Consider the following 27431-nt stretch of genomic DNA (forward strand, 5'->3'; position numbering starts at 1 on the left):
GAAGAGGAAAAGAGAAGGGAGAAAAAGGGAAGAAGAGGAAGTAGGAAATTGAATTGGAGAAAGAAAAAGCGAGAGAGAAAGAGGAGAGGGAGATGGAAGAGTGCAGATGAGAGAGAGAGAGAGAGAGAGAGAGAGAGAGAGAGAGAGAGAGAGAGAGAGAGAGAGAGAGAGAGAGAGAGAGAGAGAGAGAGAGAGAGAGAGAGAGAGAGAAGAAGAAGAAAGGGAAGGGAAAAGGATGTAGACAAGAAGAAGATAGAGAAGATAAAGGAAAGATAAGAGAGGAGGAGAAAGGTAAAGAGAAGGGATAAGGGGAAGAGAGGAAGAGAACAAGAGGAAGGAGTAGGAAAGTGGAGGAAGGAAGAGAGAGAGAGAGAGAGAGAGAGAGAGAGAGAGAGAGAGAGAGAGAGAGAGAGAGAGAGAGAGAGAGAGAGAGAGAGAGAGAGAGAGAGAGAGAGAGAGAGAGAGAGAGAGAGAGAGGGGGAGGTAAAAGGGAGAGAAGGAGAGAGATCTGGAGGGAGGGTAAGGTCGCGTATATACCATAGAGAGAGAGAGAGAGAGAGAGAGAGAGAGAGAGAGAGAGAGAGAGAGAGAGAGAGAGAGAGAGAGAGAGAGAGAGAGAGAGAGAGAGAGAGAGAGAGAGAGAGAGAGAGTGGAGTGGGAGTGAGTGAGTCAGTGTGTAGCTCTGCGTTGTGGCGTACAGATCTACTCCCCCTTTACTCTACGCGTTCACTCTCTTTATCTCTATCTCTCTCCCTACACCACCACCACCACCACTACCACCACCACCACCACCATCAACATCAACAACAATAGGCCTACGAGCATCAACTTAACCACGTGCGCCCTTAACAACTATCACAACAACAACAACAACAACAAAAACAACATATTCGGGTTAAGTCAACGTAACGATTTGATGTGAGTTGTGAAAGTGACGGGGAAGAAGAGGAGGAGGAGGAGGAGGAGGAGGAGGAGGAGGAAGACAAATTAAAGTTTATAAATTTGAAATACATGTGTGTGTGTGTGTGTGTGTGTGTGTGTGTGTGTGTGTGTTTGAGAGAGAGAGAGAGAGAGAGAGAGAGAGAGAGAGAGAGAGAGAGAGAGAGAGAGAGAGAGAGAGAGAGAGAGAGAGAGAGAGAGAGAGAGAGAGAGAGAGAGAGAGAGAGAGAGAGAGAGAGAGAGCAGCCTTTCCGCCCGTCAGGTCACCGTTGAGAGCCAGGACACTCAATAATCATAAATAATTAGTGAGTTCATGCACAGGTAAGGCAGGCAGGCGAAGGAAATAATTAACGTGCATTGAATAAATAAATAAAGAAGTAGGAAAGAAAGAAAGAAAGAACGAGAGAGAGAGAGAGAGAGAGAGAGAGAGAGAGAGAGAGAGAGAGAGAGAGAGAGAGAGAGAGAGAGAGAGAGAGAGAGAGAGAGAGAGAGAGAGAGAGAGAGAGAGAGAGAGAAACAAAGAACGAAAGGTGAACGTTCATTTTTTAGTATAATATAGCTTTTAGAAATGTTTATGTTTTATTCATTTTTCACTTCCCAAGCTATGAATTTACGAGTTTTTTCTCTTATTTATCTCTCTTTTTCTTATACTAATTCTTCCTTATCTAGACAAAAACATCACAAACATGGATAGGTAGATTTTTTTTTTTTACAACAAAGGAGACAGCTCAAGGGCACAAAAAAAGGAAACAATAAAAAAAAAAAGCCCGCTACTCTCTGTTCCTAAAAAAACTCAAAAGAGGTGGCGGAAAGAGGTCAATTTCGGGAGGAGAGGTGTCCTGATAGATAGATAGATAGATGGAAAGATAGATTGATAGATACAGATAGGTAGATGGATGGTAGGTAAAGATACATATTGGTGGAGATAATTGACTGGCCACGACCTGTATGCATATTAATTACCTTTATCGGCGCTAATTGGCTAAAACACCTGGACAGACTCATTAGCCCGGTAGTTTATTCTCATCTTCATCATCTTCACTTGCTATTATGTACGGTTATTGGCAGGATGTATAGATTGCTAGGTGCCTGTCTGTCTGTCTGTCTCTCCCTTCTCTCTCTCTCTCTCTCTCTCTCGGTAAATCATATCGCATTTTTCTTTTTTTTTCTTTTCTTCATCCTCCTCCTCCTTATCTTCTTCTGTTTTTCATCTTCTTCTTCTTCTTCTTCTTCTTCCTCTTCTTCTTCTTCTTCTTCTTTTCTAATCTCTTACAACGTAAATAATGAAGAAGAAGGAGAGAGAGAGAGATCCAAGGGAGGAGATTTATCTACAACTACATATCTCTCTCTCTCATTAAGATTCCCTCATTATGTACGGGTTGTGTAAGTGGTTCTTGGTCGACACTTCACGATACTTCACCATTAGGCCTAAAGGAGATGTGTGTACGTGTGTGTGTGTGTGTGTGTGTGTGTGTGTGTGTGTGTGTTTGCGTAGGTAGGTAGGTAGGTAGGTCGACAGGATGAAAGGTAGAAAATTAGGTAACAAGAAATGAAGGCAAAGGAGTGGATGGAAGAAAGGGAAGGAAAGGGAAGGAAGGAAAAGGGTAGTGGAGAAGGAAGTAAGAAAGGTAGGCGGGTAGGGAGGGAGGAAAGAAGGAAGTGAGGGAGGGAGAGAGAGTTAAAAGAGGGAGGAAAGAAAGAAAGAAGGAAAGAAAAAAGTAAAGGAAAAAGGAAGGACTATAGACGGTCAGATAGGAAGGAAGAGAAAAATAAATAGGGAGAGGGAGTTAATATAGAAGGAAAGAAATTAAGGAAAAAATGAAGGAAGGAAGGGTAATTATAAGATGCTCTCTCTGTACAACTTCAAAGCCAAGGTAAATTCAAGGTGGATCAAGATAATGTAGGACAGGTAAACAGGTCATTAAGCTAGGCAAGGACAAGGTGGGGAGATGCTGCCTAATACATTAACGTAAAAAGAGAGAGAGAGAGAGAGAGAGAGAGAGAGAGAGAGAGAGAGAGAGAGAGAGAGAGAGAGAGAGAGAGAGAGAGAGAGAGAGAGAGAGAGAGAGAGAGAGAGAGAGAGAGAGAGAGAGAGAGAGAGAGAGAGAGAGAGAGAATTCAGATTAAAAAAAATGAGATACTAAATATAGAATCGAAATAATACAGACATAGACTTGAAATAGGAAATGAAGAGCTAGTTAGACAAAGTTATATGTAGTTTTAGGTTACATGATATTTAGGAAATGTTAAAAGTCATATCATTTAAAGTTAAAATTCGGTTAGCTAAAGGGAGGGATACTTGGATAGTTAAAAGTCACTTCATTAGGTTAGATAAGGAGTACTAGTGAGTGATGAGAAGAGAAAAACGAAAAAAATAAGTAAGAAAAAGTAAGTCATATCTAGGTAACGTTAAGCCATAATATTAAGTAAGATTAAGTCAGGTTAGTAAAGTAATCAGAGGAGTAACATAGGCAAGGAAAAGTCACATTAATTAGGTATATAAACAGCTATGTCATTAACGTTAAGTCATATTAGAGATGGTAAAGCTATACCGAGTTACTGAAATGTTAGAAAAGTCGTGTTTGTTCATGTAAAGCCAAATGAGGCAATATAAAAAGCAATATGTAGATTTATAGATGAAATAACTACACGTCAACTTAGATATGGTTATATTAGTTAATTTGATGCCATTATACGTTAGACAATCGCGTTTAGATAGCCAGAAAAATTTAGGCTGCAGTTCCAGGTATTCCTTTAGGTATAACTTAGCCAAACATTGCTCTCTCTCTCTCTCTCATACTACTTCATCTTCACCCTAACCCGCTGTACCATCTCTCCCAGCTTCCTCTCTCTCTCTCTCACATCCCTTCCCTCTTTCTCTCTTCCCCTCTCCCTCCCTCCCTCCCTCTCTCTCTCTCCCTCCCTCTCTCATCGTATTTATAGTGATGATGAAGGCGAAGCATAAACAAGGTAGAGCCAAGTGTCCGAGGCTGGAAATGAACGTGGGAGAGAGAGAGAGAGAGAGAGAGAGAGAGAGAGAGAGAGAGAGAGAGAGAGAGAGAGAGAGAGAGAGAGAGAGAGAGAGAGAGAGAGAAACACACACACACACACACACACACACACACACACACACACACACACACACACACACACACACACACACACACACACACACACACACACACACACACACTCATATACTTATTCACTCTCGTTTAATGAATTAAGGGAAGCGCAGCGGCGAGGGAATGAAAAGAAAACGTGAAAGATGTCAATGAAAATATATGAGAAGGAAAAGAAAAATATGTGCTGATGACGTAAGGTTGTGAGGAAGGAAAAGAAAGAAGCTGCAAAAAAAGACAGAAAAAGGAACGAAGCTACAGAAAAAGACAGAAACTAACGAAGCTACAGAAAAAAACAAAAATAACGAAGCTACAGAAAAAAACAGAAAAAGGAACGAAGCTACAGAAAAGACAGTAAAGGACGAAGCTACAGAAAAAGACAGAAAAATAACGAAGCTACAGAAAATACAATAATCAGAAACTCGCATGATTGGAAACTAAGTGAAAAAGCAGAAGGAACATGAGCGAGTGAAAACGAGAACAAAACAAGAAAAAAATAAGTAAGAAAAAGTAAAGTAAGTAAGAAAAGAAAAAAAATAGGGAAAAACGGAGTAGACGAATAAAAAAATATCACGATTGCACCAAAAAAAAAAAAAGATTAAACGAAATTCAGTAAAAAACAACTTTATTATAACACCCCCCAAAAAAACATCCAATATAGAAAACCCAAAATTAACGTCGATTTGAACGAAAAAATTGAATGAAGTGAAGTCGAACCAAAAGGCAACAGGTTAAAGCAAGAGGAAAAAGACTGAAGCAAGAGTTAAGAGGGTGAACCAAGAGGAAAGAGACTGAAGCAAGAGACCAGAGGACGAACCAAGAGTCAAGAGGCAGCCATGACGTCAGGAGGGGATGCCAAGAGTAAGAGGGACAGAAGGAAGTCGACGGTCAACGCGAACAACCCTCAGGCGGCGGTGGAGGAGGTGAGTAAGAGGAGGAAGAGGAGGAGGAGGAGAAGGAAAAAGAGGAGGAGCCTGAGGAGAAAAAAAAGGAAACTGGAAAATGGTAAGACAAAGTTAGAGGAAATAAGAGAGGAAGAGGAAAGAAAGAGGGAGGAAAAGTATGATAAAGTAAGAGTTAGTGAGAGATGAAGAGGAAAGAAAGGCAGGAAAAGGGATGGGACAATGAAAGAGAAAGTAAAACAGGGAGATGAAGGAAGGAGAGGAAGAGAGGATCAACAAACTAAAGGAGACGGAAGGGAGAGGAGCTAAGAGGAGGAGAAGAAAGGAAGAGAAAGGAAAAGAAAAGTATGGCATAAGAGGAGAAGAATAAAGGAGAGGGATGAGGAAGGGAAATTAAAGAAGATAAGGAAGAACTAGGGAAGGAGGATATGACATAGCAAGAAAAGATGAATGAGAGAAAAGGGTGATTGAACAGAGGAAGAGGAAAAGGAGGGGAAGTTAAGAGAGGGAAGAAAGGGAGAAGAAGGATGTTTGGGAAGGAAAAGATGATTGGAAGAAAGAAAGGTATATGAGTGTGTGTGTGTGTGTGTGTGTGTGTCTCTCTCTCTCTCTCTCTCTCTCTTTTTCCATGTTATGAAAAATAGAAAGTTATGAAAAATGAAAAAGATTATGAGAAAGAGGAAATGAAAAGGGCAAAGAAGGAGAGAATAAAGAAAAGTGAGGAAAAGTAGTAAAAGAAAAGGAAATATTAAAAAACGAGAATGATAAAAAGGAGGAAATAAGAAGGAAACGAAGGAAAGAAAAGAGGAGAAAACAGTGCATAAGAGAAAAGAAGTAAATATCGGAAAATGAGCGAGAAAAGAAAGAGGGAAGGAGGAAAAGAGAAAAAAGGGAAGCGAAGAGTGGAAAAACATGAGGGAAAGAGGAGAGAGAGGAGGAAGGAAGAGAGGAAATGGGGAAAAGCAAGAGAAAGGGAAGAGGAGGAGGAGGAAGAGGAGCCCCGAGGGAAGATTGGAGGGGAAATACGAACCGGTTAATCAGTGGAGGTAAAAAAAAATGATGGAGAGAGAGAGAGAGAGAGAGAGAGAGAGAGAGAGAGAGAGAGAGAGAGAGAGAGAGAGAGAGAGAGTAGGAGAGAGAGAGAGAGAGAGTCTCTCTCTCTCTCTATATCTCTCTCTCTCTCTCTCTCTCTTACCTGTAATTCCTCTTACCGAAATAGCCTCATCTCCCTAACAACCGATGTCTTCCTCCTCCTCCTCCTCCTCCTCCTCCTCCTCCTCCTCCACTAGCTCTCCATTCTATTCTTTACCTTGCCTTACCTTCCTTCTTACGTCAATGTCTATTCTTTCTCTTCTTCTCCAATTTCCCTATTTTATTTTTCCTTCTATTTCCTTCTCTCTCTTCCTTCTCCGTAAAATAATTCCTGTTTTGTCATTTTTTTCCTCCCATATGACGATTCTTTGCTCCCCTTTCTCTTCCTCTTTTCCTTTATTCTCCCCTTCCTTCTATCTCCACTTTATCTCCCCTCGACAACAGCTGTCTCTCGCTTTCTCCTTCCTTCATCCCTCTCATTTTTCCTCCATTCCTTTTTACTCATTTCCTTTCTCTCTTCTCTTTACGCTTCCTTTTTTCTCCTTTTTCTCCTTTTCCTTTTTTTTTCTCCTTTCATCTTTCTCCTCATTTCCTCCTCTCTCCTTACTCGCCTCATACTTTCCCACGTTTTCTCTTCCTTTCATCTTTCTCCTCATACTTTTTTCTCCTTTTTCCTCCTCCTCTTCTCCTTTATCTTACTCTGCCTCCTTTTAACTCCCTCTCAGTTCACATCCTCTTTCTCCCCTTCCTCTCCCTTCTTCTCTTATTCTCTCTACGTTCCTCCTTCCTCTTCTTTACTTTCTCCTTTTCTCCTTTTACCATATTTCTCTTTCCTTTCTTCCATTTTCTTTCTCCTTATTCCGTTTCCTGCATCTCCTCCTTATTCCACATCCTCTATCTCCCCTTTCCCTTTTTCTCTCTCCACTTCCTTCATCTCCCTCTACCATCTCCTTTTTTTTCCCTCTCCTGTCATCTTTCTCCTCATTCCTCTATTCTTCCTTTCCTTTCTCTCCTTCTGCTTCCCTTTCCTCCGTCTGTTTCACCTTCCTCCTCATTCCACATCCTCAACCTCCCCTTCCTCTCCATCTCTCCCTTTTTCTCTCTCCACTCCCCTTATCTCCCTTTCCCTACTCACCCATCTCACTCCCTCCATCTCTCCCCACTCCTCCTCTTCCACCCCCCTCTTCCTCCCCCTACCCACCTGTCATTTCCCCTTCTCTAAACATCTCAGGTACATCAAAACAGAGCCGTCCAGAGGCGCTCACCTGTGTTACCTGGCCACTAAGAGGAGAAGGAGGAGGAGGAGGAGGAGGAGGTGGAGGAGGAGGTGGTGGTGGTGGTGGTAGAGAATGAAATAGGAAGAATAAGAAGGAAAATAGAAGAAGGAGGAAGGGTAAGAAGAGGTGTACGAAGAAGAGGAGGAGGAGGAGGAGGAGGAGGACATGATGGTAGAGGATGTAGAAGGAAGAAGAAGAAAGAAAGAAGAAGAGGAATTGTAAGGGGAGGTGAACGAAGAAGAGGAAGGAGGAAGAGGAGGAGGAGGACGAGGAGGAGGAAGCTGTGTTTATTATATCTGGGGTTTTGTCAAATGATGTTAAAGAAGACGTTAGGGGGAGGAAGGGACGATGCGGGTGTGTGTGTGTGTGTGTGTGTGCGTGTGTGTGTGCGTGTGTGTGGGTGGGTGTGTTTATATAGGTGTGGATGATTGACAGGTGTTGTGGAGAGAGAGAGAGAGAGAGAGAGAGAGAGAGAGAGAGAGAGAGAGAGAGAGAGAGAGAGAGAGAGAGAGAGAGAGAGAGAGAGAGAGAGAGAGAGAGAGAGAGAGAGAGAGAGAGAGCAGGTGAAAAAAATCATTACCACTTAGCGAACGCCTCTTAAGTGAACGCCTTCTGACGGGAGTCCACCCAGCTGGCCGCGGCCCTTTTAGAGAGAGAGAGAGAGAGAGAGAGAGAGAGAGAGAGAGAGAGAGAGAGAGAGAGAGAGAGAGAGAGAGAGAGAGAGAGAGAGAGAGAGAGAGAGAGAGAGAGAGAGAGAGAGAGAGAGAGAGAGAGAGAGAGAGAGAGAGTCTTTCTTATATGTTTGTAAGTGCTGTGAGCTATTTTGACGGAGAGAGAGAGAGAGAGAGAGAGAGAGAGAGAGAGAGAGAGAGAGAGAGAGAGAGAGAGAGAGAGAGAGAGAGAGAGAGAGAGAGAGAGAGAGAGAGAGAGAGAGAGAGAGAGACACACACACACACACACACACACACACACACACACAAACGACCCCCGCCCCGCCCCCCATACAAACACGACAGCTCCCCACCCCCACACACCCACACCCACACACCCACACCCACACACCCACACCCACACAAAGAAAAGTCAAGGCAGAGTCACTAACACAAAGTAGGAAAAAAGTAAGATAAAGGAAGTGATGACGGGGCAGGACAAGACTGGACGCGGGACAAGGACAGTGCAGTGAGCGGTGGGCTGCGTCTTCCTGGTAAAAAAATAAAAAAAAATAAAAAAAAATAAAAATATGACGTGACGACAGACAAGGGATAGTGAGGTGGTGAAGGAGGGAAGGGGCGCACGGGAGGAGAACGAAGGAGGAGGGAAGGGAAGGGGAGAACACGCATGCAATTGTCTGACCTGCATAGCTCCTTCAGGATGGTAAGAATGGGGACATGACGTGAAGGATGGAGGGGAAGGAAGGGGAATGAAGGATGGAGGGGAAGGGAAGGGAAGGAGATGGGAGAAAAGGAAAGAGACGGGTGAAAAGGAAGGGGAATGAAGGAGGGGAGGGAAGGACGGGAATTCGATGGGAGAAAGGTGAGAGAAGGAATGGGGAAGAGGGAAGGAAGGGAACGAGATAGGAGTAAAGGAATGGGACTGAAGGAAGGGAGGAAAGGAAGGAAAGGAGATGGGTGAAAAAGAAGGGGAGGGAAGGACAGGAATTTGATGGGAGAAAGGGGAGGGAAGGAAGGGAAAGAGGTTGGAGTAAAGGATGGGGAGAGAAGGAGGGGAGGAAATGAAGGGAAGGAGATGGGTGAGAAGGAAGGGGAGTGAAGGAGGGGAAGGAAGGACGAGAATTTGATGGGAAAAAGGGAAGGGAAGGAAGGGAAGGATTGGGGGAGGGAAGGAAGGGAAAGAGATTGGAGTAAAGGAATGGGACTGAAGGAAGGGAGGAAAGGAAGGGAAGGAGATGGGTGAAAATGTAATAAAGGGAAGGATTGGGGGTAAAGAGATGGGAGAAAAGGAAGTGGAGGGCAGGAAGGGAAGTGAAGGAGGGGAGGGAAGGAAGGGAAGGAGATGGGAGTAAAGGAAGGGAAGGAGATGGGGGAAAAAGAAGGGAAGGGAGAGTAAGGATCAAGTGTGCAGTGGTTCCTAGGCTCCCAAACACATATCAAAGGAATGGAAGGGGAGGGGAAATGGAAAGGGGTGAGGGGAAGAAGTTAGAGGAAGGAGAAGAAAGAGGGGAGGAGAAGATAAAAAAAAAGGTTTGCAGTAGGAATATGGAGGGGAGGAAGAGGAGGGAAGGGGAAGAGGTAAGATGAAAGGAAGGGTAGGGAAAGTAAGGGGTATATTTGCAGTGGAGGCTAGAACAGGGATGGGAAGGGGAGGAGGAAGGAGAGAAGGAGAGGAGACTGGAGGAGAGGAAAAGGAGGAAGGCAAGGGACATATATTCAGCAGTAGCTAGAATAGGGATGAGGATGGAAGAGGGGGGAGAAAGGAAGAAAGGGGATGAGATGGGAAAAAAGAAAAGGAAGAAAAGGTAAGGGACGTATTTGCAGGGATGACCAAAGCAGGAATGGGAAGGAAGGAAGAGAAAGTGGAAGGAGGGAAAGGAAGGAAGTGGGATGAAAGAAAGTGGAGGGAAAGTAAGCAGGGGATGTTTGGAGTGGTGAGGATGGGAAGGGGTGGAAAAGGAAAGGGAGGAGAGTAAGGAAAGGGAAGGGAAGGGGATATCTTTGCAGTGGTGAGGATGGGAAGGGGTGGAAAAGGAAGGGGAGGAGAGGAAGGAAAGGGTAGGGAAGGGGATATGTTTGCAGTGGTGAGGATGGGAAGGGGTGGAAAAGGAAAGGGAGGAGAGGAAGGAAAGGGAAGGGAAGGGGATATGTTTGCAGTGGTGAGGATGGGAAGGGGTGGAAAAGGAAGGGGAGGAGAGGAAGGAAAGGGAAGGGAAGGGGATATGTCTGCAGTGGTGACTAAACTTCCATCCCTCCCTGAAGACAATAACGTGAGGAAGGGGATTAAGGGGAAAGAAGGAAGGGCGGGAGGGAGGGACACGCATGTACCAGTCTGGCCTGCCCCTTCATGCCTCTCTCAGGTCAGGCGGGCCGGGGTGATTATGGTGGTCGGCGGGAGGTGATTGGTGGTTGCTTGAGTTACTGTCTGGGTTGCGTTCTGTTGTGTCGGGTTATGCTGTGTTGGGTGACGCTGGATGTCTCTCTCTTTTTCTCTTACTCTCATTTAAAAGTCATTTCTTAAGCTTTGTTCACTGCTTAAGGCTTAGTTTGCTTCCTTTGAGACTGAGTTAGCATCTGTCTTGTGTGGGCTTTGGTTTGGTTTGGTCAGGTTAGGTTAGGTTAGGCTCCCTCACAAGTCTCTCTGTCACTTTCTCATTTTAAGGCATTCGCTAAGCTCTGTTCATTGTTTAAGGGTTTGTTCATGTTCCCTTATAGCTTGACTGTGCCGGGCTCGGTTGGGTTGGGTTGGGTTAGCTTGGTTGGATTGGCTTAGTTGGTTTGGGTCAGGTCGCCAGATGTCTTGTTTTATATTTGCTAAGCTCCTGTTCACTGTTTAAGCCTTTGTTTATCCTTTCTCTTGAGCTGGAGATGCTTTCTGTCTTGTGTTTTGTTGGGTTGGGTTAGCTTGGATTGCGCTGGGTTAGGTTAGGTGCCGCCAAATCTCTCTAACGCGTGGAAAGTTCATATTTACTATTCAACCCTTTATTCACGATCATTTTGCGCTTGAGTCACTGTCTTTGTTGGGTCGGGTTGGGTTAAGTTAGGAGAACCAAATGTCTCTCACGTGCAAGGCTCCTGTTTACCGTATAACTCCTTGTTTACGCTCTCATTGTACTTCAGTTGCTGTCCCTGTTTTATTTTATTTGGTTGGGTTGGGTTGGGTTTGACTTGCTTAGGTTAGGTGCCGTCAGATATCTGTCTCTCGCGTGCAAGGCTCCTGTGTACCGTATAACCTGTTTACGTTCTCTTTCTACTTGTGTTGCTATCCGTGTTATGTTTTATTGGGTTGGGTAGGGTTGGGTTTGACTTGCTTTGGTTAGGCGCCGCCAGATGTCTGTCTCTCGCGTGCAAGGCTCCTGTGTACCGTATAACCTGTTTACGTTCTCTTTCTACTTGTGTTGCTATCCGTGTTATGTTTTATTGGGTTGGGTTGGGTTGGGTTTGACTTGCTTAGGTTAGTTAGGTGCCGCCAGATGGCTGTCTCTCGCGTGCACGGCTCCTGTTTACCGTATAACCTTCTATTTACGTTTGTTCTGAACGGCACGGCGCTTCATTAGGAAAGAGATCACGTCGCCATGAAAAGGGAGTGAGTGAGTTCATTATTCGTCTAAGCAAGAAGCGGACCCTTTTTTCTTTCTCTCTAATTAACACCCGAGTCGGTTCGTTGATGACTTCTTTAAATAGAGAGTTGTCATTTTCCTTCATTTTCTTTAAACACGCAGAAGGAATTTCGTACATGACTTGTTTGTACAGTGCAAGAACTTTTTATTTCGTATTCATTGCCTTTAGAAATTAACTTTTTCTCCCGTTTTTTTTTTTTTTTAACTGTCCTGTCTTATGCGTATTCTGTCACTTCAATCCCCCGCTTGTTCCTCTTCCCACCGCATCCATATACCTCCTCTTTGGTCTTCCTCTTTTTCCTTTGCCTGGCAGCTCCATCTCCAGCCTCTTTCTACCGATATACGCAGCACCTAAATGGAACTTCTATATTTGCCCTCTTCTTTCTCCTGCTTCTCCTCCTCCTCCCTTTCTCCTCTTCCTCCTCCTTCTCCTCCTCCTCCCTTTCTCCTCTTCCTCCTCTTTCTCCTCCTCCTCCCTTTCTCCTCTTCCTCCTCTTTCTCCTCCTCCTCCCTTTCTCCTCTTCCTCCTCTTTCTCCTCCTCCTCCCCTCTCCTCTTCCTCCTCTTTCTCCTTCTCCTCCTCCTCCTCACCATCATCTTGACCCTTTTCAGAGAGTACCATCTCATTAAGGAAGAATACACACTCTAATGTCCTTTTCCTTTCGTTCTCTCATTCCCTTCTGTCCTTTTTCCCAGTGCAAGAGTCAACAGTTCTCTCTGTCTGTTTTGTGCTCTAGAAAAGCCGGCCTTTATATATTTTCTTCGTTAGAAATTATGAATACTTTCCTCGCAGTACCTCGCCCCCTGAAGGAGTAGACAAAGACGATCGCTAGCGTCTCGTGTCTCGTGTTTCGCGGCGGGATCTTTTCTAATGGTCAGCCGCGCGCCCTCCCCCGCCGCTCATTAACATGCGATTTGAGGCGATTATATGCAGGTGAGTCACGCTTACTGCAGGAGGAGGAGGAGGAGTACGAGGGGGAAGAGGAGGAGGAACAGGAAGTAAAGAATGAGTGATTTATATTAAGAAAGTTGAAACAATGGTAAAGAGGGTAGAAAATGAGGACAGAGGAAGAATTAGGAGGGAAAAGAGGAGGAGGAGGAGGAGGAGGAGGAGGAATTAAGTAAAGAGTGAGTGATATTTAAGGAAGTCGAAATAATGGTAAAAGTAAGCGGAAAATGAGAACAAAAGAAGAATTAGGAGGAAAAGGAAGAAGAAGAGGAGGAGGAAGGGGAATATGAGAAGGAGGAGCGGGAGGAAAAGGAAAACGAGAGGGAAAACGAGGAGAGAGAATGGGAAATATTGTTTAAAGAAGGGATTGGTTGAAAACTGAGGAAAAAAAGGAGAGTTTGAGAGAGAGAGAGAGAGAGAGAGAGAGAGAGAGAGAGAGAGAGAGAGAGAGAGAGAGAGAGAGAGAGAGAGAGAGAGAGAGAGAGAGAGAGAGAGAGAGAGAGAGAGAGAGAGAGAGAGAGAGAGAGAGAGAGAGAGAGAAGCAGCGCCATTGGTATCCCCAGAAAAAGAATAGAGAGAAGAGAAAGGAAGAGCAAAATGGATGGTGGGAATGGAAAGAAATATTGAAATGATATGTAGAACGAAACGACGAAGACCCAAAAAATCATGAGAGAGAGAGAGAGAGAGAGAGAGAGAGAGAGAGAGAGAGAGAGAGAGAGAGAGAGAGAGAGAGAGAGAGAGATGAATATGAAGGAGGTAAAAGTGAAAATGGACTAAGAGAGAGAGAGAGAGAGAGAGAGAGAGAGAGAGAGAGAGAGAGAGAGAGAGAGAGAGAGAGAGAGAGAGAGAGAGAGAGAGAGAGGATAAACGGGTCAGGAAAGGGTGAAGGAAAAAGGCAGACGGAGAATACGAGAAAAGAAAGGAGGTCAAGAAACGAATGAGAGAGAAAAAAAGACAAAATTGAGAAGGAGCGAAAAACACGAGGAAACAAATGAAAGAAGAGAGAAGGAAGGGAGGAATGAATGGCCGCAGAATGAAGATGAAAATGAAGGCAGAAAAAGAGATAGAGGAAGGAGAGATGAGATGAAAACATGATTAATACGATAGTTCTGCCGTGTAAGTTAGACGAAAATAGAGGAAATAAAGGAAACAGGTGAGAGTAAAAAAAAGCAGGTAAAAGAAGCAGATGGAAAGGAAATAGACGGGGGATAGGTGAGGGGGGGGAGGGGGGCAAGCAGGTAAGGGATGCAGGTGTTCCCTTAATCAGCAGGTGGTGCATTGAAGGGAGCAGGTGAGAGGAGGACGAAGGGGGTGGAGGGGAAGAGGGGGGTAGGGGAAGAGAAGGGAAGGAAGCCAAGTGAAGGTCATGCAGGTGAGTCCGGAACAGATTGGGTCAGATAATCGAGTGACGTGACAGCGAGGAGGAGGAGGAGGAGGAGGAGGAGGAGGAGGAAGGCAGGAAATTGGTGTTTGATGTCATGTTGCATTGTGGCGTGTGTGTGTGTGTGTGTGTGTGTGTGTGTGTGTGTGTGTATGTGTGTATGTGTGTATTACTCGCCGCTGTGGTCAATAAACTATCTATCTATCTGTCTATCTGTCTATCTATTTATACATCTATCTATATATCTATCTGTGTGTGTGTGTGTGTGTGTGTGTGTGTGTGTGTGTGTGTGTGTGTGTGTATTGCTTATATATTACTCGCCACTGTGGTAAATAAACTATCTATCTATCTATCTATCTATCTATCTGTACATCTATCTATTTATCTATCTGTGTGTGTGTGCGTAAGTGTGTATGTTGTTGCCTACCCTCCTTCCTTTGTCATGTGCTGCGTTTTTCTCCTCGTATTTCTTTGTGTCTTTCTCCGGCTGATCTGCGGGGCCAAAGGAGCAAACACAGGCCCTTTAAGTGTGTGTGCGGGGCGCGAGGCTGCAAGAGGCGGCGACAGATGACGGTGATAGCGTTAGGGGCGGCCACAGCACACACATAGATGGCGCTGATATAAGAGGGAGCGGGAATTAGGTGGTGGTGGTGGTGGTGGTGGTGGTGGTGTTGTTGTTCTTGTTGTTATTATTGATGGTGCTGTTGTTGAGATTGCTGACTGAAAATGAAGGAAAAGTGGTTCATTATACACAAAAAAAAATCGGAAAATATAGCAATTACGAAAAATAAAGTTATGTAAAAGAGGAAATATTGAGAAGCGTAACTGAAAATGAAGAAAAATCGAAAACATAGCAGTTACGAAAAATAGTGTTATGTAAAAGAGCAAATATTGAAGAGAAGCCGAACTGAAAATGAAGAAAAATCGGAAAATATAGAAATGACGAAAAATAAAGTTATGTAAAAGAGCAAATATTGAGGAGAAGCCGAACTGAAAATGAAGAAAAATCGGAAAATATAGCAATTACGAAAAATAAAGTTATGTAAAAGAGGAAATATTGAGGAGATGCCTAACTGAAAATGAAGAAGAAAAAGAGATTTATTATATACACCAAAAAAATCGAAAACATCGCGATCACAAAAACAAAGTAATTAGCGGTTTTTTTTTATTAGCGGGCTTTTTTATTATTGTTTTTTTTGTGCCCTTGAGCTGCCTCCTTTGTTGTAAAAAAAAAATATGAAAGAGCGAATATGCAGTAGATGCCTGACTGCAAATGAAGGTTAAGAGGTTCATTATACACAAAAAAATTGGCTTTAAAATTAGGATTAAGAAGAGGAAATGAAAATAATGACACGCCTGACGAGCGGCACTTTCCCTAATGCAGTAATCGGGTGAACAGACGAACCAGGTAATGTCAGGCAGGGGGCGCGGGGAGGGACTTGTAACTTTATTAACACTCCACAGACACACACACACACACACACACACACACACACACACACACACACACACACACACACACACACACACACACACACACACACACACACACACACACACACACACTCACAGACAAGCAGACAGATAGGACTTGTAGCTCTATCAACACTCCACAGACAGACAGACTCAGAGACAGGCAGACAGATAGGACTCGTAACTCTATCAACATTCCACAGACAGAGAGAACAAACACACAGACAGACAGGCAGACAGATAGGACTTGTAACTCTATCAACATTCCACATACAGAGAGGACATTCTACAACACAAAGAACGTAACACTAGCTCAAGGCAGATAAGGTCAAGAAAAGTACGAAACCTAATATATTCTACAACACAAAGCACGAAACACCAGCTCAAGACAGACAAATTTAAGAATCCCTACCTTGGACATCCTACAACACCAAGCACGAAACACTAGCTCAAGACAGACAAATTCAAGAAGCCATACCTTGGACATTCTACAACTCAAAGCACGTAACACTAGCGTGGACCTTGGACCTTCTACAATACAAAGAACGTAAGTCTTCATGCTCCGGGGTAATCAAGCGACTGGTCAGGTAACACACACGTAAAGCATTCCTTCAACAACTCTTACCTTCCGTGCATACAAAGGAGTCACGGTCTGCGAGGAAAAGAATAAAGTAGCAGACACATGTAGCTAACTAAATATGTAGGCGAATAGTGACCTGACCTGGCATCACTTCAGCATAGCATTCCTCGCACACACACACGACCCAGCTTGTTAGTTCGAGGGGTCACGAAGGCAGGCATTCCACGTACATTCCACAGGCAAATCGAGCGGCCAGCAGGTGAGGTAAGCAGGTGGCATGACGAATAGCAGTTGTTGGTGAGCAGGTGAGGAGGTTTCGTGCTTCCCTTGCCCTCCTCTTTTTCTTTTTTTAATTTCGATCTTCTATTGTCGTCTTGTTCTTGTTCTTTTTTTTTTGGGGGGGAGGGAGGTTCTGTTCTTCTCTTTCACATCCTTTTTATTCTCCTTTACCTTGAATTTCTTCCTTGTGGTTTACTTGCCCTTCTTTTTTTTCTTTTTTACTTCTTTTCTTCTTCTACAGTATTGTCTATTTTGTTAGTGATCTTGTTTTTGTTTTTGTTCTTCTCTTTCACGTCCTTTTTCTTCTCCTCTACCTTGACTCTCTTCCTTGTGATTTACTTGCCCTTCTTTTTTTCTTGGTTTATTCCTTTTCTTCTTCTATTGTCTCTTTTGTTTGTGATCTTGTTTTTGTTTTTGTTCTTCTCCTACATACTTTTTTTCTTCTCCGTCTCCTTGACTTTCTCCTCCATGCTTCGTTTGCCCTTCATTTTCATTTTTCATTTCCTTCTTCTGTTTTCTTCTTGTTCTTGTTCTTCTTTATGTTCTCTTTCACATCTTTTATCCTTTTCTTCACCCCCTTGATTTTCTTTTTCTTCTTCTTACCCCCCTCCTCCTTCTCCTCCTTCTCCTTCCCTTCCCCTCCATCTTTTCCTCCTTGTCGAAGACGTGTAACCCCCAATGGTGACCTCATGGGGGGGTTGGGGACATCAAGGTGACCCAGTGTCTTCCTCCCTTGGGTCATCATCATCTGACATTATTAGTTCACTGCGGGGCAACGGCCTTTCCCAGCGTTCTCCACCTCTCTTAATTTATGTTAATGATATCGATGATGGGCTCATTTGCAAAGTATCAAAATTTGCTGATGACACAAAAATTGCTAGTAAAGTAACTGCGATACTCGACGAAGAAGCTTTACAATCAGATATAGATCGACTTGCACGTTGGGCCAATCAATGGCAAATGAAATTTAACGTTGAGAAATGTAAAGTGTTGCACATCGGAAAAAATAACAATCGCGTTCGGTACGTAATGAATGGCCAACAACTTTCTGCAGTAAGTAAAGAAAAGGATCTTGGAATCACTATATCAAGCGATTTAAAGCCCGGTCAGCATTGTTCAGAGGTAGTTAAAACTGCAAACAAATTGGTTGGCTTCATCGGACGAGTCTTTAATAATAAATCGGAAAAGTAATATTAAAACTGTATAATGCGTTGGTTCGACCCGTCTAGAGTACTGTGTACAGTTTGGTCTCCTACTACAGAAAAGACCTAGAAAAGTTGGAACGGGTCCAACGAAGAGTAACAAAGATGATTCCTAGGTTGAGAAATTTGTCATATGAACAAAGGCTTAAAGAAGTAAATTTATACAGCCTATCAAAACGAAGAATGCGAGGCGATCTAATAGAAGTGTTTAAAATGTTCAAAGGATTCAGTGATATTAATGCGGAAGATTACTTTACAATTGATCGATCAAATAGAACAAGAAGAAATCACAATTTGAAGATAAGTGGTATAAGATTCTCGTCGCACGAAGCTAAACACTTCTTCTTCAATCGAGTTGTTAATGTTTGGAACTCTCTACCTTGTGATGTCGTTGATAGTACAACAGTTACGGCCTTCAAGAATAGATTAGACAAGTGTTTTGAATCCAACCAGCAACTAAGATATTACTCATTGTCGTAATAACGTTAAGTTCTTTCGAATACTGGTGTCTTTGTCCGCTTTTATTGCCCGGTTAGTGGTAGCAGTAATGGTAGTTCTTTCCTCTTTCCTACATAAATTCCATGCAGTTTTTCCATGCTGCATGGTTCTTTTTCCTTTCCTGCCAGCTTTGGCTGGAGGGATGGGGGGGTGGGGAGGAGCCTTCGCCTTTGCTGTCCTTCATCTTCCACCTTTGATTAGATAGTTAGTGTAGCTTGTCACAAACAACCTCGTATGGACCAGCAGGTCTGCTGTTGTTTGTTCTTCCTTTGTGTTAGTGTGCTGTGCTCCATCCTCTTCTGACAAAGGTTCTAATTCTAAAGACTCTAATTCCAAATGTTCTAATTCTGAAGGTTCTAATTGTAAAGGTTATATTTCTAAAGGTTCTAATTCCAAAGGTTCTAACTCCAGAGGCTCTAATTCTAAAAGTTCTAATTGTAAAGGTTCTAATTTCATCTCTCCATCTCTTTGATTCTCTGTCTGTTGTCAGCGTAGCGTCATCCTGTTCCGGCAAAGGTTTTACTGTCATTTCGCCACCTGGTTCTTCGTCTGATTCAACAAAAGATTCTAATTTCATCTCTCCACCTGTCTTTTTGCCTGCCTTGACTTCTACTCTTCCTGGGTGAACACTGTTACTTTGGGTGTTTCTGTTTCGAGTAACCTTATCTCAGACTCGCATAAGCACTCGCCCACCTATCTGATCATTCGTACATAATATTGGTCTGGTGAAATTCTTGTGTGGTAGCCGATCGATAGTCCTAAAACAAGATGGTGAAGTTGATTGTCTGACTGAATGAAGAAAAAACGAAGGATAGAAGGAAGGAAGGAAGGAAGAAAAAGGAAAAGAAAGAAAGGAAGGAAGGAAGGAAGGAAGGGGGAAAGGAAGGAAAGAAGGAAGGAAGAAAGGGAGAAAGGAAGGAAGAAAGGAAGGAGGAAAGGAAGGAAGAATGGAAGGAGGTAAGGAAGGAAGAAAGGAAGGAGGAAAGGAAGGAAGAATGGAAGGAGGAAAGGAAGGAAGAAAAGAAGGAAGGAAAGAAAGAAAGAAAGAAAGAAAGAAAGGAAGGAAGGAAGGAAGGAAGGAAGGAAGGAAGGAAGAAAAGAAGGAAGGAAAGAAAAAAGAAAGGAAGGAAGGAAAGAAGAAAGGAAGAAATGAGAGAAGAAAAGAAAGTCCGAAGAAAGAAAGAAAGGAAGGAAGGAAAGAAAGAAGAAATAAACAATCGACAAATTAACTGAGCGACTGATTAATTGACTGACTGACTGACTGACTGACTGCACAACTCCCAAGGCTACACATACGTCTGGCTGACTGACTAACGGACCGACTGACTGATATGCATGACTGATTATGATTGGGCCGGACACGCGATGGAGGACAATTTCATGTAACCAGAACCCGCTCACATATTCAACTTTTTGTAATTCTTATATTTGCTTTGTCTAGTGTTTATTTATGTTGTGCTGTGTTGTGTTGCATAGTGTTGCGTTGTCAAGATAAGGTAATTTGAAGCAGTTACAAAAATTACCTTGCTGTTTGTTCACTGAAAATCACCCTCTGTGTCTGTCTATCCATATTAAGCAGAAGAGAAAGGGAGGCAGAGAGAGAGAGAGAGAGAGAGAATTAATGTTAAAATGTCAAGAAGAGAATAAAAAGTATTAAAACAATCTATTTATATTTTTTTCTCTTTCCTTTTCTTCTTTGCCATCATTTTCTCTCTCTCTCTCTCTCAAGGATCATCCACTTTTACACGTCTCCTTCTTTATCACTCCACACGCATCCATTCACCCATCCACCCAGTCAACCACACGACCAGTCCTCCCCTCTTCGAACCATCCATCCACTGACCAATGACTCAACCAATCAACCAACCAGTCAGCCATAATTCATCCACGTATTCAGACTACCTTCTCTCTCTTTCTCTTCCTTTCTCTTTCATCCATCCACCCACCAAATGACTCAACCAGTCAACCAACCAGTCAGCCATAATTCATCCACGTATTCAGACTACCTTCTCTCTCTTTCTCTTCCTTTCTCTTTCATCCATCCACCCACCAAATGACTCAACCAATCAGCCATCCAGTCAACCATTTACTCATCCACACAGCCATAATTATTTATCTTTTTTCTTTCTCTCCCTTTCTTCCTCTTCCTCCTTCCTCGAACCGTGATATCATAAAGCGATTCAGGTATATTTTTCCCTCCTTCCTTCTCTCTCCTTTCCTTCTTTCCTTCCTTCCTTTCCTTCGCGTCTCTGGGTCACGAGAGAGGAAACAAGAAAGCGGAGTCAAGGTTATTATTAAACTCAAAACTGATGCAGCAATCATATTTTTCCTTGGTTGAAGGGAGGAGGAGGAGGAGGAGGGAGAGAGAGAACATGGATGACGAGGAAAGAGTAAGGTGGGGATTAAAGAGACAGGGAAAAAATGAGGTTAGAAAGAATGAAAGAAGGGAGAGAAGTGTCATGTGGAGAAAGAAAGAGAAGGAAAGTAAAGAGAATTCACTCGCGGCAAGGAGAGAACGCTCGGGGATGATTGAGAAGGAAAAAAAGAGAAGATAAGGGAAGTTAAGTGAGGAAAGGACCTAGAGAAAAAACCAGAAAAAAAAGGAAAATATAGGTCAGCAGGTGAAAAAAAAAAACGGCTTATGATTTAGAAGAAAACAAAGAGGGAAGAAAATGTTAGATAGAGTAGGAAGCAAATAAAAAAAGGAGGAGGGGAAAAAGAAGAGAGAAAGAAAGGGAATGACGAATGAGAGAAGAATGGAAAGAGAGAAAGTAAGAAAGATATAAAGCAAGAAAGAATGAATTGGCAAAAAGGGGAAATAAATGGTCAACTGGAGAAGAAAGGAAAGGAAACGGAAGAGAAAGGTAAAGAAGGGAAGGATATCCAGGTAAGACTGAATATTAAAAAAAAAACGGGAAACGAAAAATTGAAATAAAAAGGGACACAAGGAAGTGGAGAGGAGAAAGGGAGGGAAAGAGAGGGTCAGGAAAAGAGAATAATTGAAGTGGGGGATGTTATGGCAAAAGGAATTAAGGGAGAAGGGTGGGTGGAATAAAAATGGAAGGGAGAGAAAAGGAAAAGAAGGAAGGATTAGAAGAAGAAAAACGAGAGAGGATAGGAAGGAGGGGAGGAGAGAGAGAGAGAGAGAGAGAGAGAGAGAGAGAGAGAGAGAGAGAGAGAGAGAGAGAGAGAGAGAGAGAGAGAGAGACGAATGAGTGAAGGAGATAAGAACGGGAAAATGAGTAACTCTGTCCTCCTCCTCCTCCTCCTCCTCCTCCTCCTCCTCCTCCTCCTCCTCCTCCTCCTCCTCTTCCTCCTGGTGTGTTTGGCGCCGGATCAGGTTTTGTTGGTGAGACGATTAGCTCGCGACGTCTGATGAATTGGGGTTCTCCGGAGGGGGGAAGGGGGGGCAAGATGTGTCCGCAGTGGGGGGAAGGGGGGGAGTGTCCGCAAGACGAAGGGGGGAAAGAGATGTGTCCGTAGAGAGGGGAAAGGGGGAGGGCAGTAAAGGGAAGGGGGGAGGGATGTGTCCGAAGGGGGATGGCGAAGGGAATATGTCCGAAATGGGGTGTGTCCGCAAGGGGAAGAGGGAATGGGGAAGGGGATGTGTTTGCAGGGGGTACGTTGAAAAGGGGGAAGGGATGTGTCCGAAGGGGAATGGAGAAAGGAATGTGTCCGAAATGGGTTGGGGTGATGGGGTGTGTCCGCAAGGGGAAGGGGATGTGTTTTCCTGGGGTACATTGAAAAGGGGAAGAGGTGTATTCGAAGGGGGATGGTGGAAAGGGTGTGTCCGGAAAGGAAGGAGGATGTCCGCTTCTACTTTTAAAGCTCATGAAGTGTCAATGTTAATGCCAATACTCATACTAATGCTAATACTGTAACCTGAGTCTAACCAAAGATACACCGGTCCTAAACTATAACCTTCGCCTATAACACATCCTAACACCCACTTCCATCTCTTTGACATCTCTCTTGAAACCTGTCAACACTACCACAGTAAAACACTAACCTCATTCTAGCCTAACATCACACCCTTCCTAACCCATAACTCTCACCCTGATCCATAACCGTCACTCACCCTGTCTCTTTGTCCCTCTGAAGGAGCTCGCGTCCACCAGCCCCAACCAAAGGAACTGGAGGGGTATCATCACAGTATAACCTTAAGCTAGCCTAACCTAACCTAACCTTACCTAACCTTCCTATACCCTAACCCTTTTATGAAACACAAAACACTCAACCCCACTTCTTCGTCTCTCTCCAGCAGCTCGCGTCCACCAACCCGAATCAAAGGAACTGGAGAGGCATCATCACAACACCTAACCTAACCTAACCTCCTAAATCCAAACTTTCTAAACCCTGACCTTCCCCTGAAACACAAAACACTCAACCTCACTTCTTCGTCTCTCTTCAGCAGCTCACGTCTACCAACCCGAATCAAAGGAACTAACATCACAATACTATAACCTAACATAACCTAACATACACCCTTCCTAACCCCTGACCCTCACCAATAAACCAACTCACACTCACCGCATCTCTCTCTCTTTCTCCAGGAGCTCGCATCCACCAACCCCAACCAAAGGAACTGGCGGGGCATCATCATCGCTGTGCTGGTCATCTGCTTCGTCCTGGGCATGATAGTGACCTCCGTGCTGCTGCTAACGCCACCTGACGACGGGCCGAGAGTCAAAGGAAGAAGATTCGAGTTAGATGACATATTAGGGGACGACTTTAAGATACACACGTTTAATGGGACTTGGGTGACAGGTAAGCGGGTTTGATTAAAGGTGTGTGAACAGGTGAGGGTGAGGAGAAGGGGTAGTTAGGGTTAAGGGTGAGTGAGGGAAAGAGAAAGATATGTGTGTTGAGGGGAGTGCTGTCCGTTGTTGTTGTTTTGGGGTGACAGGTAAGCAGGTTTAATTAGAGGGGTGTGTGAACAGGTGGGGGTGAGGAGAAAGGGTGTTTAGGGTTAAAGGTGAATGAGGGAAGGGGAAAGATATGTGTGTTGAGGGGGGGGCTGTCTGTTGTTGTTGTTTTGGGGTGACAGGTAAGCGGGTTTAATTAGAGGGGTGTGTGAACAGGTGGGGGTGAGGAGAAGGGGTGTTTAGTGTTAAGGGTGAGTGAGGGCGGGGCAAGATAGGTGTTGAGGGGGGGCTGTCTGTTGTTGTTGTTTTGGGGTGACAGGTAAGCGGGTTTAATTAGAGGGGTGTGTGAACAGGTGGGGGTGAGGAGAAGGGGTGTTTAGGGTTAAGGGTGAATGAGGGAGGGGAAAGATATGTGTGTTGAGGGGGGGGCCGTCTGTTGTTGTTGTTTTTGGGTGACAGGTAAGCAGGTTTAATTAGAAGGGTGTGTGAACAGGTGGGGGTGAGGAGAAGAGGTGGGTATGGTTAAGGGTGAGTGAGGGAGGGGAAAGATATGTGTGTTGAGGGGGGGGCTGTCTGTTGTTGTTGTTTTGGGGTGACAGGTAAGCGGGTTTAATTAGAGGGGTGTGTGAACAGGTGGGGGTGAGGAGAAGGGGTGTTTAGTGTTAAGAGTGAGTGAGGGAAAGGAAAAGATATGTGTGGAGGAGGGGCTTCTGTATTTTTTTGTTGTTGTGTGTGTGTGTGTGTGAGAGTGTAGAATGGAATTAATAGTGTTCGTGAGGCACCAGTGATAGAAATAGTAGTAGAAGTAGGAGTAGGCGTAGCAGTAGTAGTAGCAATAGTAGCAGTGAGAGTAGCAGCACCAGTAGCAGTCACAGTAACATAAACAGTTTAACATTCTGTAACACTTATCAGCAACAACAATAAATATCAGTGTAACAATAATAGATATCGGTGTGGTATCAACAATAACACAACAACAGATACGATAGAAGCACCCAAACCACCACCAGCAGTAACACCATCATCAACATCATCAACATCAGCAGCAGCAACAGTAGCAGGAGTAGGTGCAGCAGTAAGGGGGAGAAAGAGGGAGAGGAGACAGGAGCAGTAGTAGTTTGTTAGCGAGGTAGATGGCGATAGGGGAGGAGGAGGAGGAGAAGGGAGAGTAAGGAGAGGAGGAGAGTGGGAGAGGAGGAGAGTGGGAGAGAATATTGAGTAGGAAAGTATCGAAGTAAATAACGATGGCAGTATTGGTGAGACGTTGGGCGTGATTACGGCTGACAGGGGGGTGCAGAGGGGGCGCAGGAGGGGAGGAGGGGGGGAGGGGAGAGAAGTGGAGGTCGACAGGTTGGTTGGCTTAGTCTGACTGGCTGGCTGGCTGAGATATATGGCAGGACTGCAGGTTGATGGCTTACGGGGCTTGTGGGTGAGTGGCTGGTTCGCTGAGGGGATGAGATGGTTGTATGCTTGTTAACTATCAGGAAGAGGAGGAGCGGTAGTAATAGCAGTAGTAATAAAAGTAGTACCAGTAAGAATAGCACAACGAAAAGATAGCAATAGTAGGAATAGTAATAGTAGAAACAGTAGCAGCAGTAATAGTATAGATGGTACTTAGAAAAAAATGAAGGTGGCAGTAGTAGTAGTAGTAGTAATAGTAGTAGTGAAAGTAGTAGTAGTAGTAGTAGTAGTAGTAGTAGAGGTTATGCAGTGGCTAGCAATGGCATACCACTTCTTCCACCGCTATTGATCCCTGAAGGTCACTGTTCATTTTTCATCAGCCGCGGAACTGCTCGGGAATGTCACCACCATCACCACCACCATCACCACCACCACTACTATTACCACCACCACCACCAATACCATACCGGCAACAATATAAGTAGTGGTGGTGGTGATAGTGTTAAGACGGTGGTAACAGTGGTGGTCGTAGTATACAGTGGTGGTGGTGGTGGTGGTGGTGGTGTGGGTGATTGTGGTGATGAGGTCAAACGAAGAGACAGGTTTAAAAATAGACAAGCTTAGTGAATAATGAGAGAGAGAGAGAGAGAGAGAGAGAGAGAGAGAGAGAGAGAGAGAGAGAGAGAGAGAGAGAGAGAGAGAGAGAGAGAGAGAGAGAGAGAGAGAGAGAGAGAGAGAGAGAGAGAGAGAGAGAGAGAGAGAGAGAGAGAGAGAGACTATTCCACCTACAACCTCCCCACACACACACCGTTAATTCTGTTTATACTATTTCAACTACTACTACTACTCTCTCTCTCTCTCTCTCTCTCTCTCTCTCTCTCTCTCCCCCTCTCTCCCTCCCTCCCTCTCTTTCACCCTCATCCTCTTTCTCTCTCTCCCATACACTCCCTTTTATCCACTCCCACACCCTCTTTCTCCCCTATACCTCTTTCTTTCCTTTCTCCTCCGTCTTGTCTCTGGGTTCTTGGGGACTATTATTACCACACGCCCGTAATCGGCCTTCCTCCCTTCCCCTGTTTGCCTTATGCCCAGCTAAGGCGCGTAGGAGACTGGAGGCTATAGTGGGACTTGTTTACCCGGAGTCCGCCAGGTGGCTCTGCGGGTGTCCCTACTGTTTACCCCTTCTGATAATACCTTGACGGAGAGCGGGGTGGTGGTAGTGGTGGTGGTGGTGGCGGAAGGGGGGGGGGGGGGTAGTAGTGGTGGTGGTTCCAATATACTTCTGAAGGGAAAACAAGTGATGTGAGAGAGTAAATAGACTAGGGATGGTGGTGGTGATGGTGGTGACGGTGGCTTAGTAGTTTTGAAGAGGAGTGAAGTGCAGTGAAAGAGTGGTGGTGGTGGTGGTGGTGGTGGCAACAGTGAAGGAAAGTGACGTAAGGGGGAAAGTGGTTATGATTGTGGTAATGGCGGGGGGTGGGGGGGGAAGTAGGCACAAAACGGAGGATAACTCAACTAAAATTTCCGTCATCGTAGGAAAATATAACAAAGAAAGTGGAAGAGGAAGAGGAAGAGAGTGTGGTGGCTAGATTGTGGTGGAGAAGAGAAGGCGCCTTGGTGGAAGAGAAAAAGTGGAGTTGAAATCAATGTAAACTACTGGTGGAGAGAACGGAGGTGGAGAGAAAGGAGGGAGGAGAAAAAAATGGTGAATAGGTGGAGAGAGAGAGAGAGAGAGAGAGAGAGAGAGAGAGAGAGAGAGAGAGAGAGAGAGAGAGAGAGAGAGAGAGAGAGAGAGAGAGAGAGAGAGAGAGAGAGAGAGAGAGAGAGAGAGAGAGAGAGAGAGAGAGAGAGAGAGAGAGAGCAAGTGGTTCATTCTGTTTGTATATGGGGTGTTTGGAGGGTTTGGGGGAGGGAGAGGTGGAGGGAGGGTATGGAGTGTTGTGGATAGGGGTGTGGAGAGCTATTACAACGCTTTACACTATATGGATGGAGAGGCAGACTTGTAGTGGAATAAGGGGAAGGGTGGTACGAGTGTTGTTATGCGAGTGGAGGAGGAAAAGGAAGGGGAGGAAGCGAGGGGAATCAGAGAGAGGAATGAGTTGAGGCAAGAGGTGCTGTAGGGAAAGGAAGAGAGAAAAAGAAGAGGGGAGAGAGGGAGAGATGGAATAATATGAACAGAGAGGGGGAACGTTAAAGGTTATTCTGTTGCTGCAGTAGTAGTAGTAGTAGTAGTAGTAGTAGTAGCAGCTGTAGTTGTAGGAGGAGGAAGAAAAGGAGGAGATATGGAAGTACTTGGCAATCTCTAAGACAAATAAATAAACGATGATGGCAGCGGTGGGAGTCAGCAGTAGTAGTAGCAGTAGTAGTAGTAGTAGTAGTAGTTGTAGTAGTAGTAGTAGCAGGAGTATTTGTAGTAGTAGAAGTAGTTGCAGTTGTAATAGTAGTAGTAATAGGAGGAGAAGGAGTGGTAGTAGTAGTAGTAGTAGTAGTAGTAGGAGTAGTGGTAGTATTTGCCAACCTTTCAGACAAATATACAATGGTGGCAGCGGTGGGATAGTTTTGGGGAGGATCTACTTCAACACGAGATCGACCGTTTTACGAGCCTATGTGCTAACACTTACTCTTGTCTCCTCGCCTCCCGCAGACAACAAGCTCGTGTACAAGGACCCGGCCGGCGGTCTCTCGGTCTTCGACGCAGAGACGCTTACCTCCAGAGTCCTCGTGTCCAACATCACCTTCGTAAGTACTCCCTTCCTTCGTTTTTCAAGTGTTGTTTTTGCTCTTCTTCTTTCTCACTCTACATTCTCTCTTCTGTAGTAACCTGTATTTCTCAGCTTTCCTCTGTCTAATTGTTTCATTGCTTAGTATAGTATATTTAGCTAATTCGTTCCTTTTTTTCTCCATATTAACGTGTAAGATGTCAGCTTGTCCCACTGACTTGTCCGCACCTTAACTCTCTACATCCCTAATTGTTATGACGGTTTCTCGCTCATTCATCTGTCCTTTTTCTGCTCACAACCGGGAGAACCAGGTTCGATTCCCGGGCGGAGTAGAAAAATTTGGGCGGCTTTTCTGATACCCTACGCCCCTGTCCACCCAGCAGTGAATGGGTACTAGGTATTAATCGGGGGTTGTGTCCTGTCTCCTGGGGTCTGTTCCCTTCTCCTATAATTCCTTCCTC

General features: G+C 44.5%; 1 protein-coding gene across 3 annotated transcripts in view; it reads left to right on the top strand.

The window, feature by feature from the left end:
• Positions 1 to 697: 697 nt before the first annotated feature.
• LOC126996509 (inactive dipeptidyl peptidase 10-like) overlaps positions 698 to 27431 on the top strand; it is a 77354-nt gene continuing 50620 nt past the window's right edge. For all 3 annotated transcript variants that reach the window (XM_050857038.1, XM_050857040.1, XM_050857039.1), the window contains exons 1-4: positions 698 to 918; positions 4168 to 4984; positions 22538 to 22751; positions 26895 to 26989. In XM_050857038.1, the coding sequence (XP_050712995.1) occupies positions 4898 to 4984; positions 22538 to 22751; positions 26895 to 26989 (396 nt within the window). In that variant the 5' untranslated portion in view covers positions 698 to 918; positions 4168 to 4897. The remainder of the gene's footprint in view (positions 919 to 4167; positions 4985 to 22537; positions 22752 to 26894; positions 26990 to 27431) is intronic.

The sequence above is a fragment of the Eriocheir sinensis genome, chromosome 10, assembly GCF_024679095.1.
Source record: "Eriocheir sinensis breed Jianghai 21 chromosome 10, ASM2467909v1, whole genome shotgun sequence".
Lineage (NCBI taxonomy): Eukaryota > Metazoa > Arthropoda > Malacostraca > Decapoda > Varunidae > Eriocheir > Eriocheir sinensis.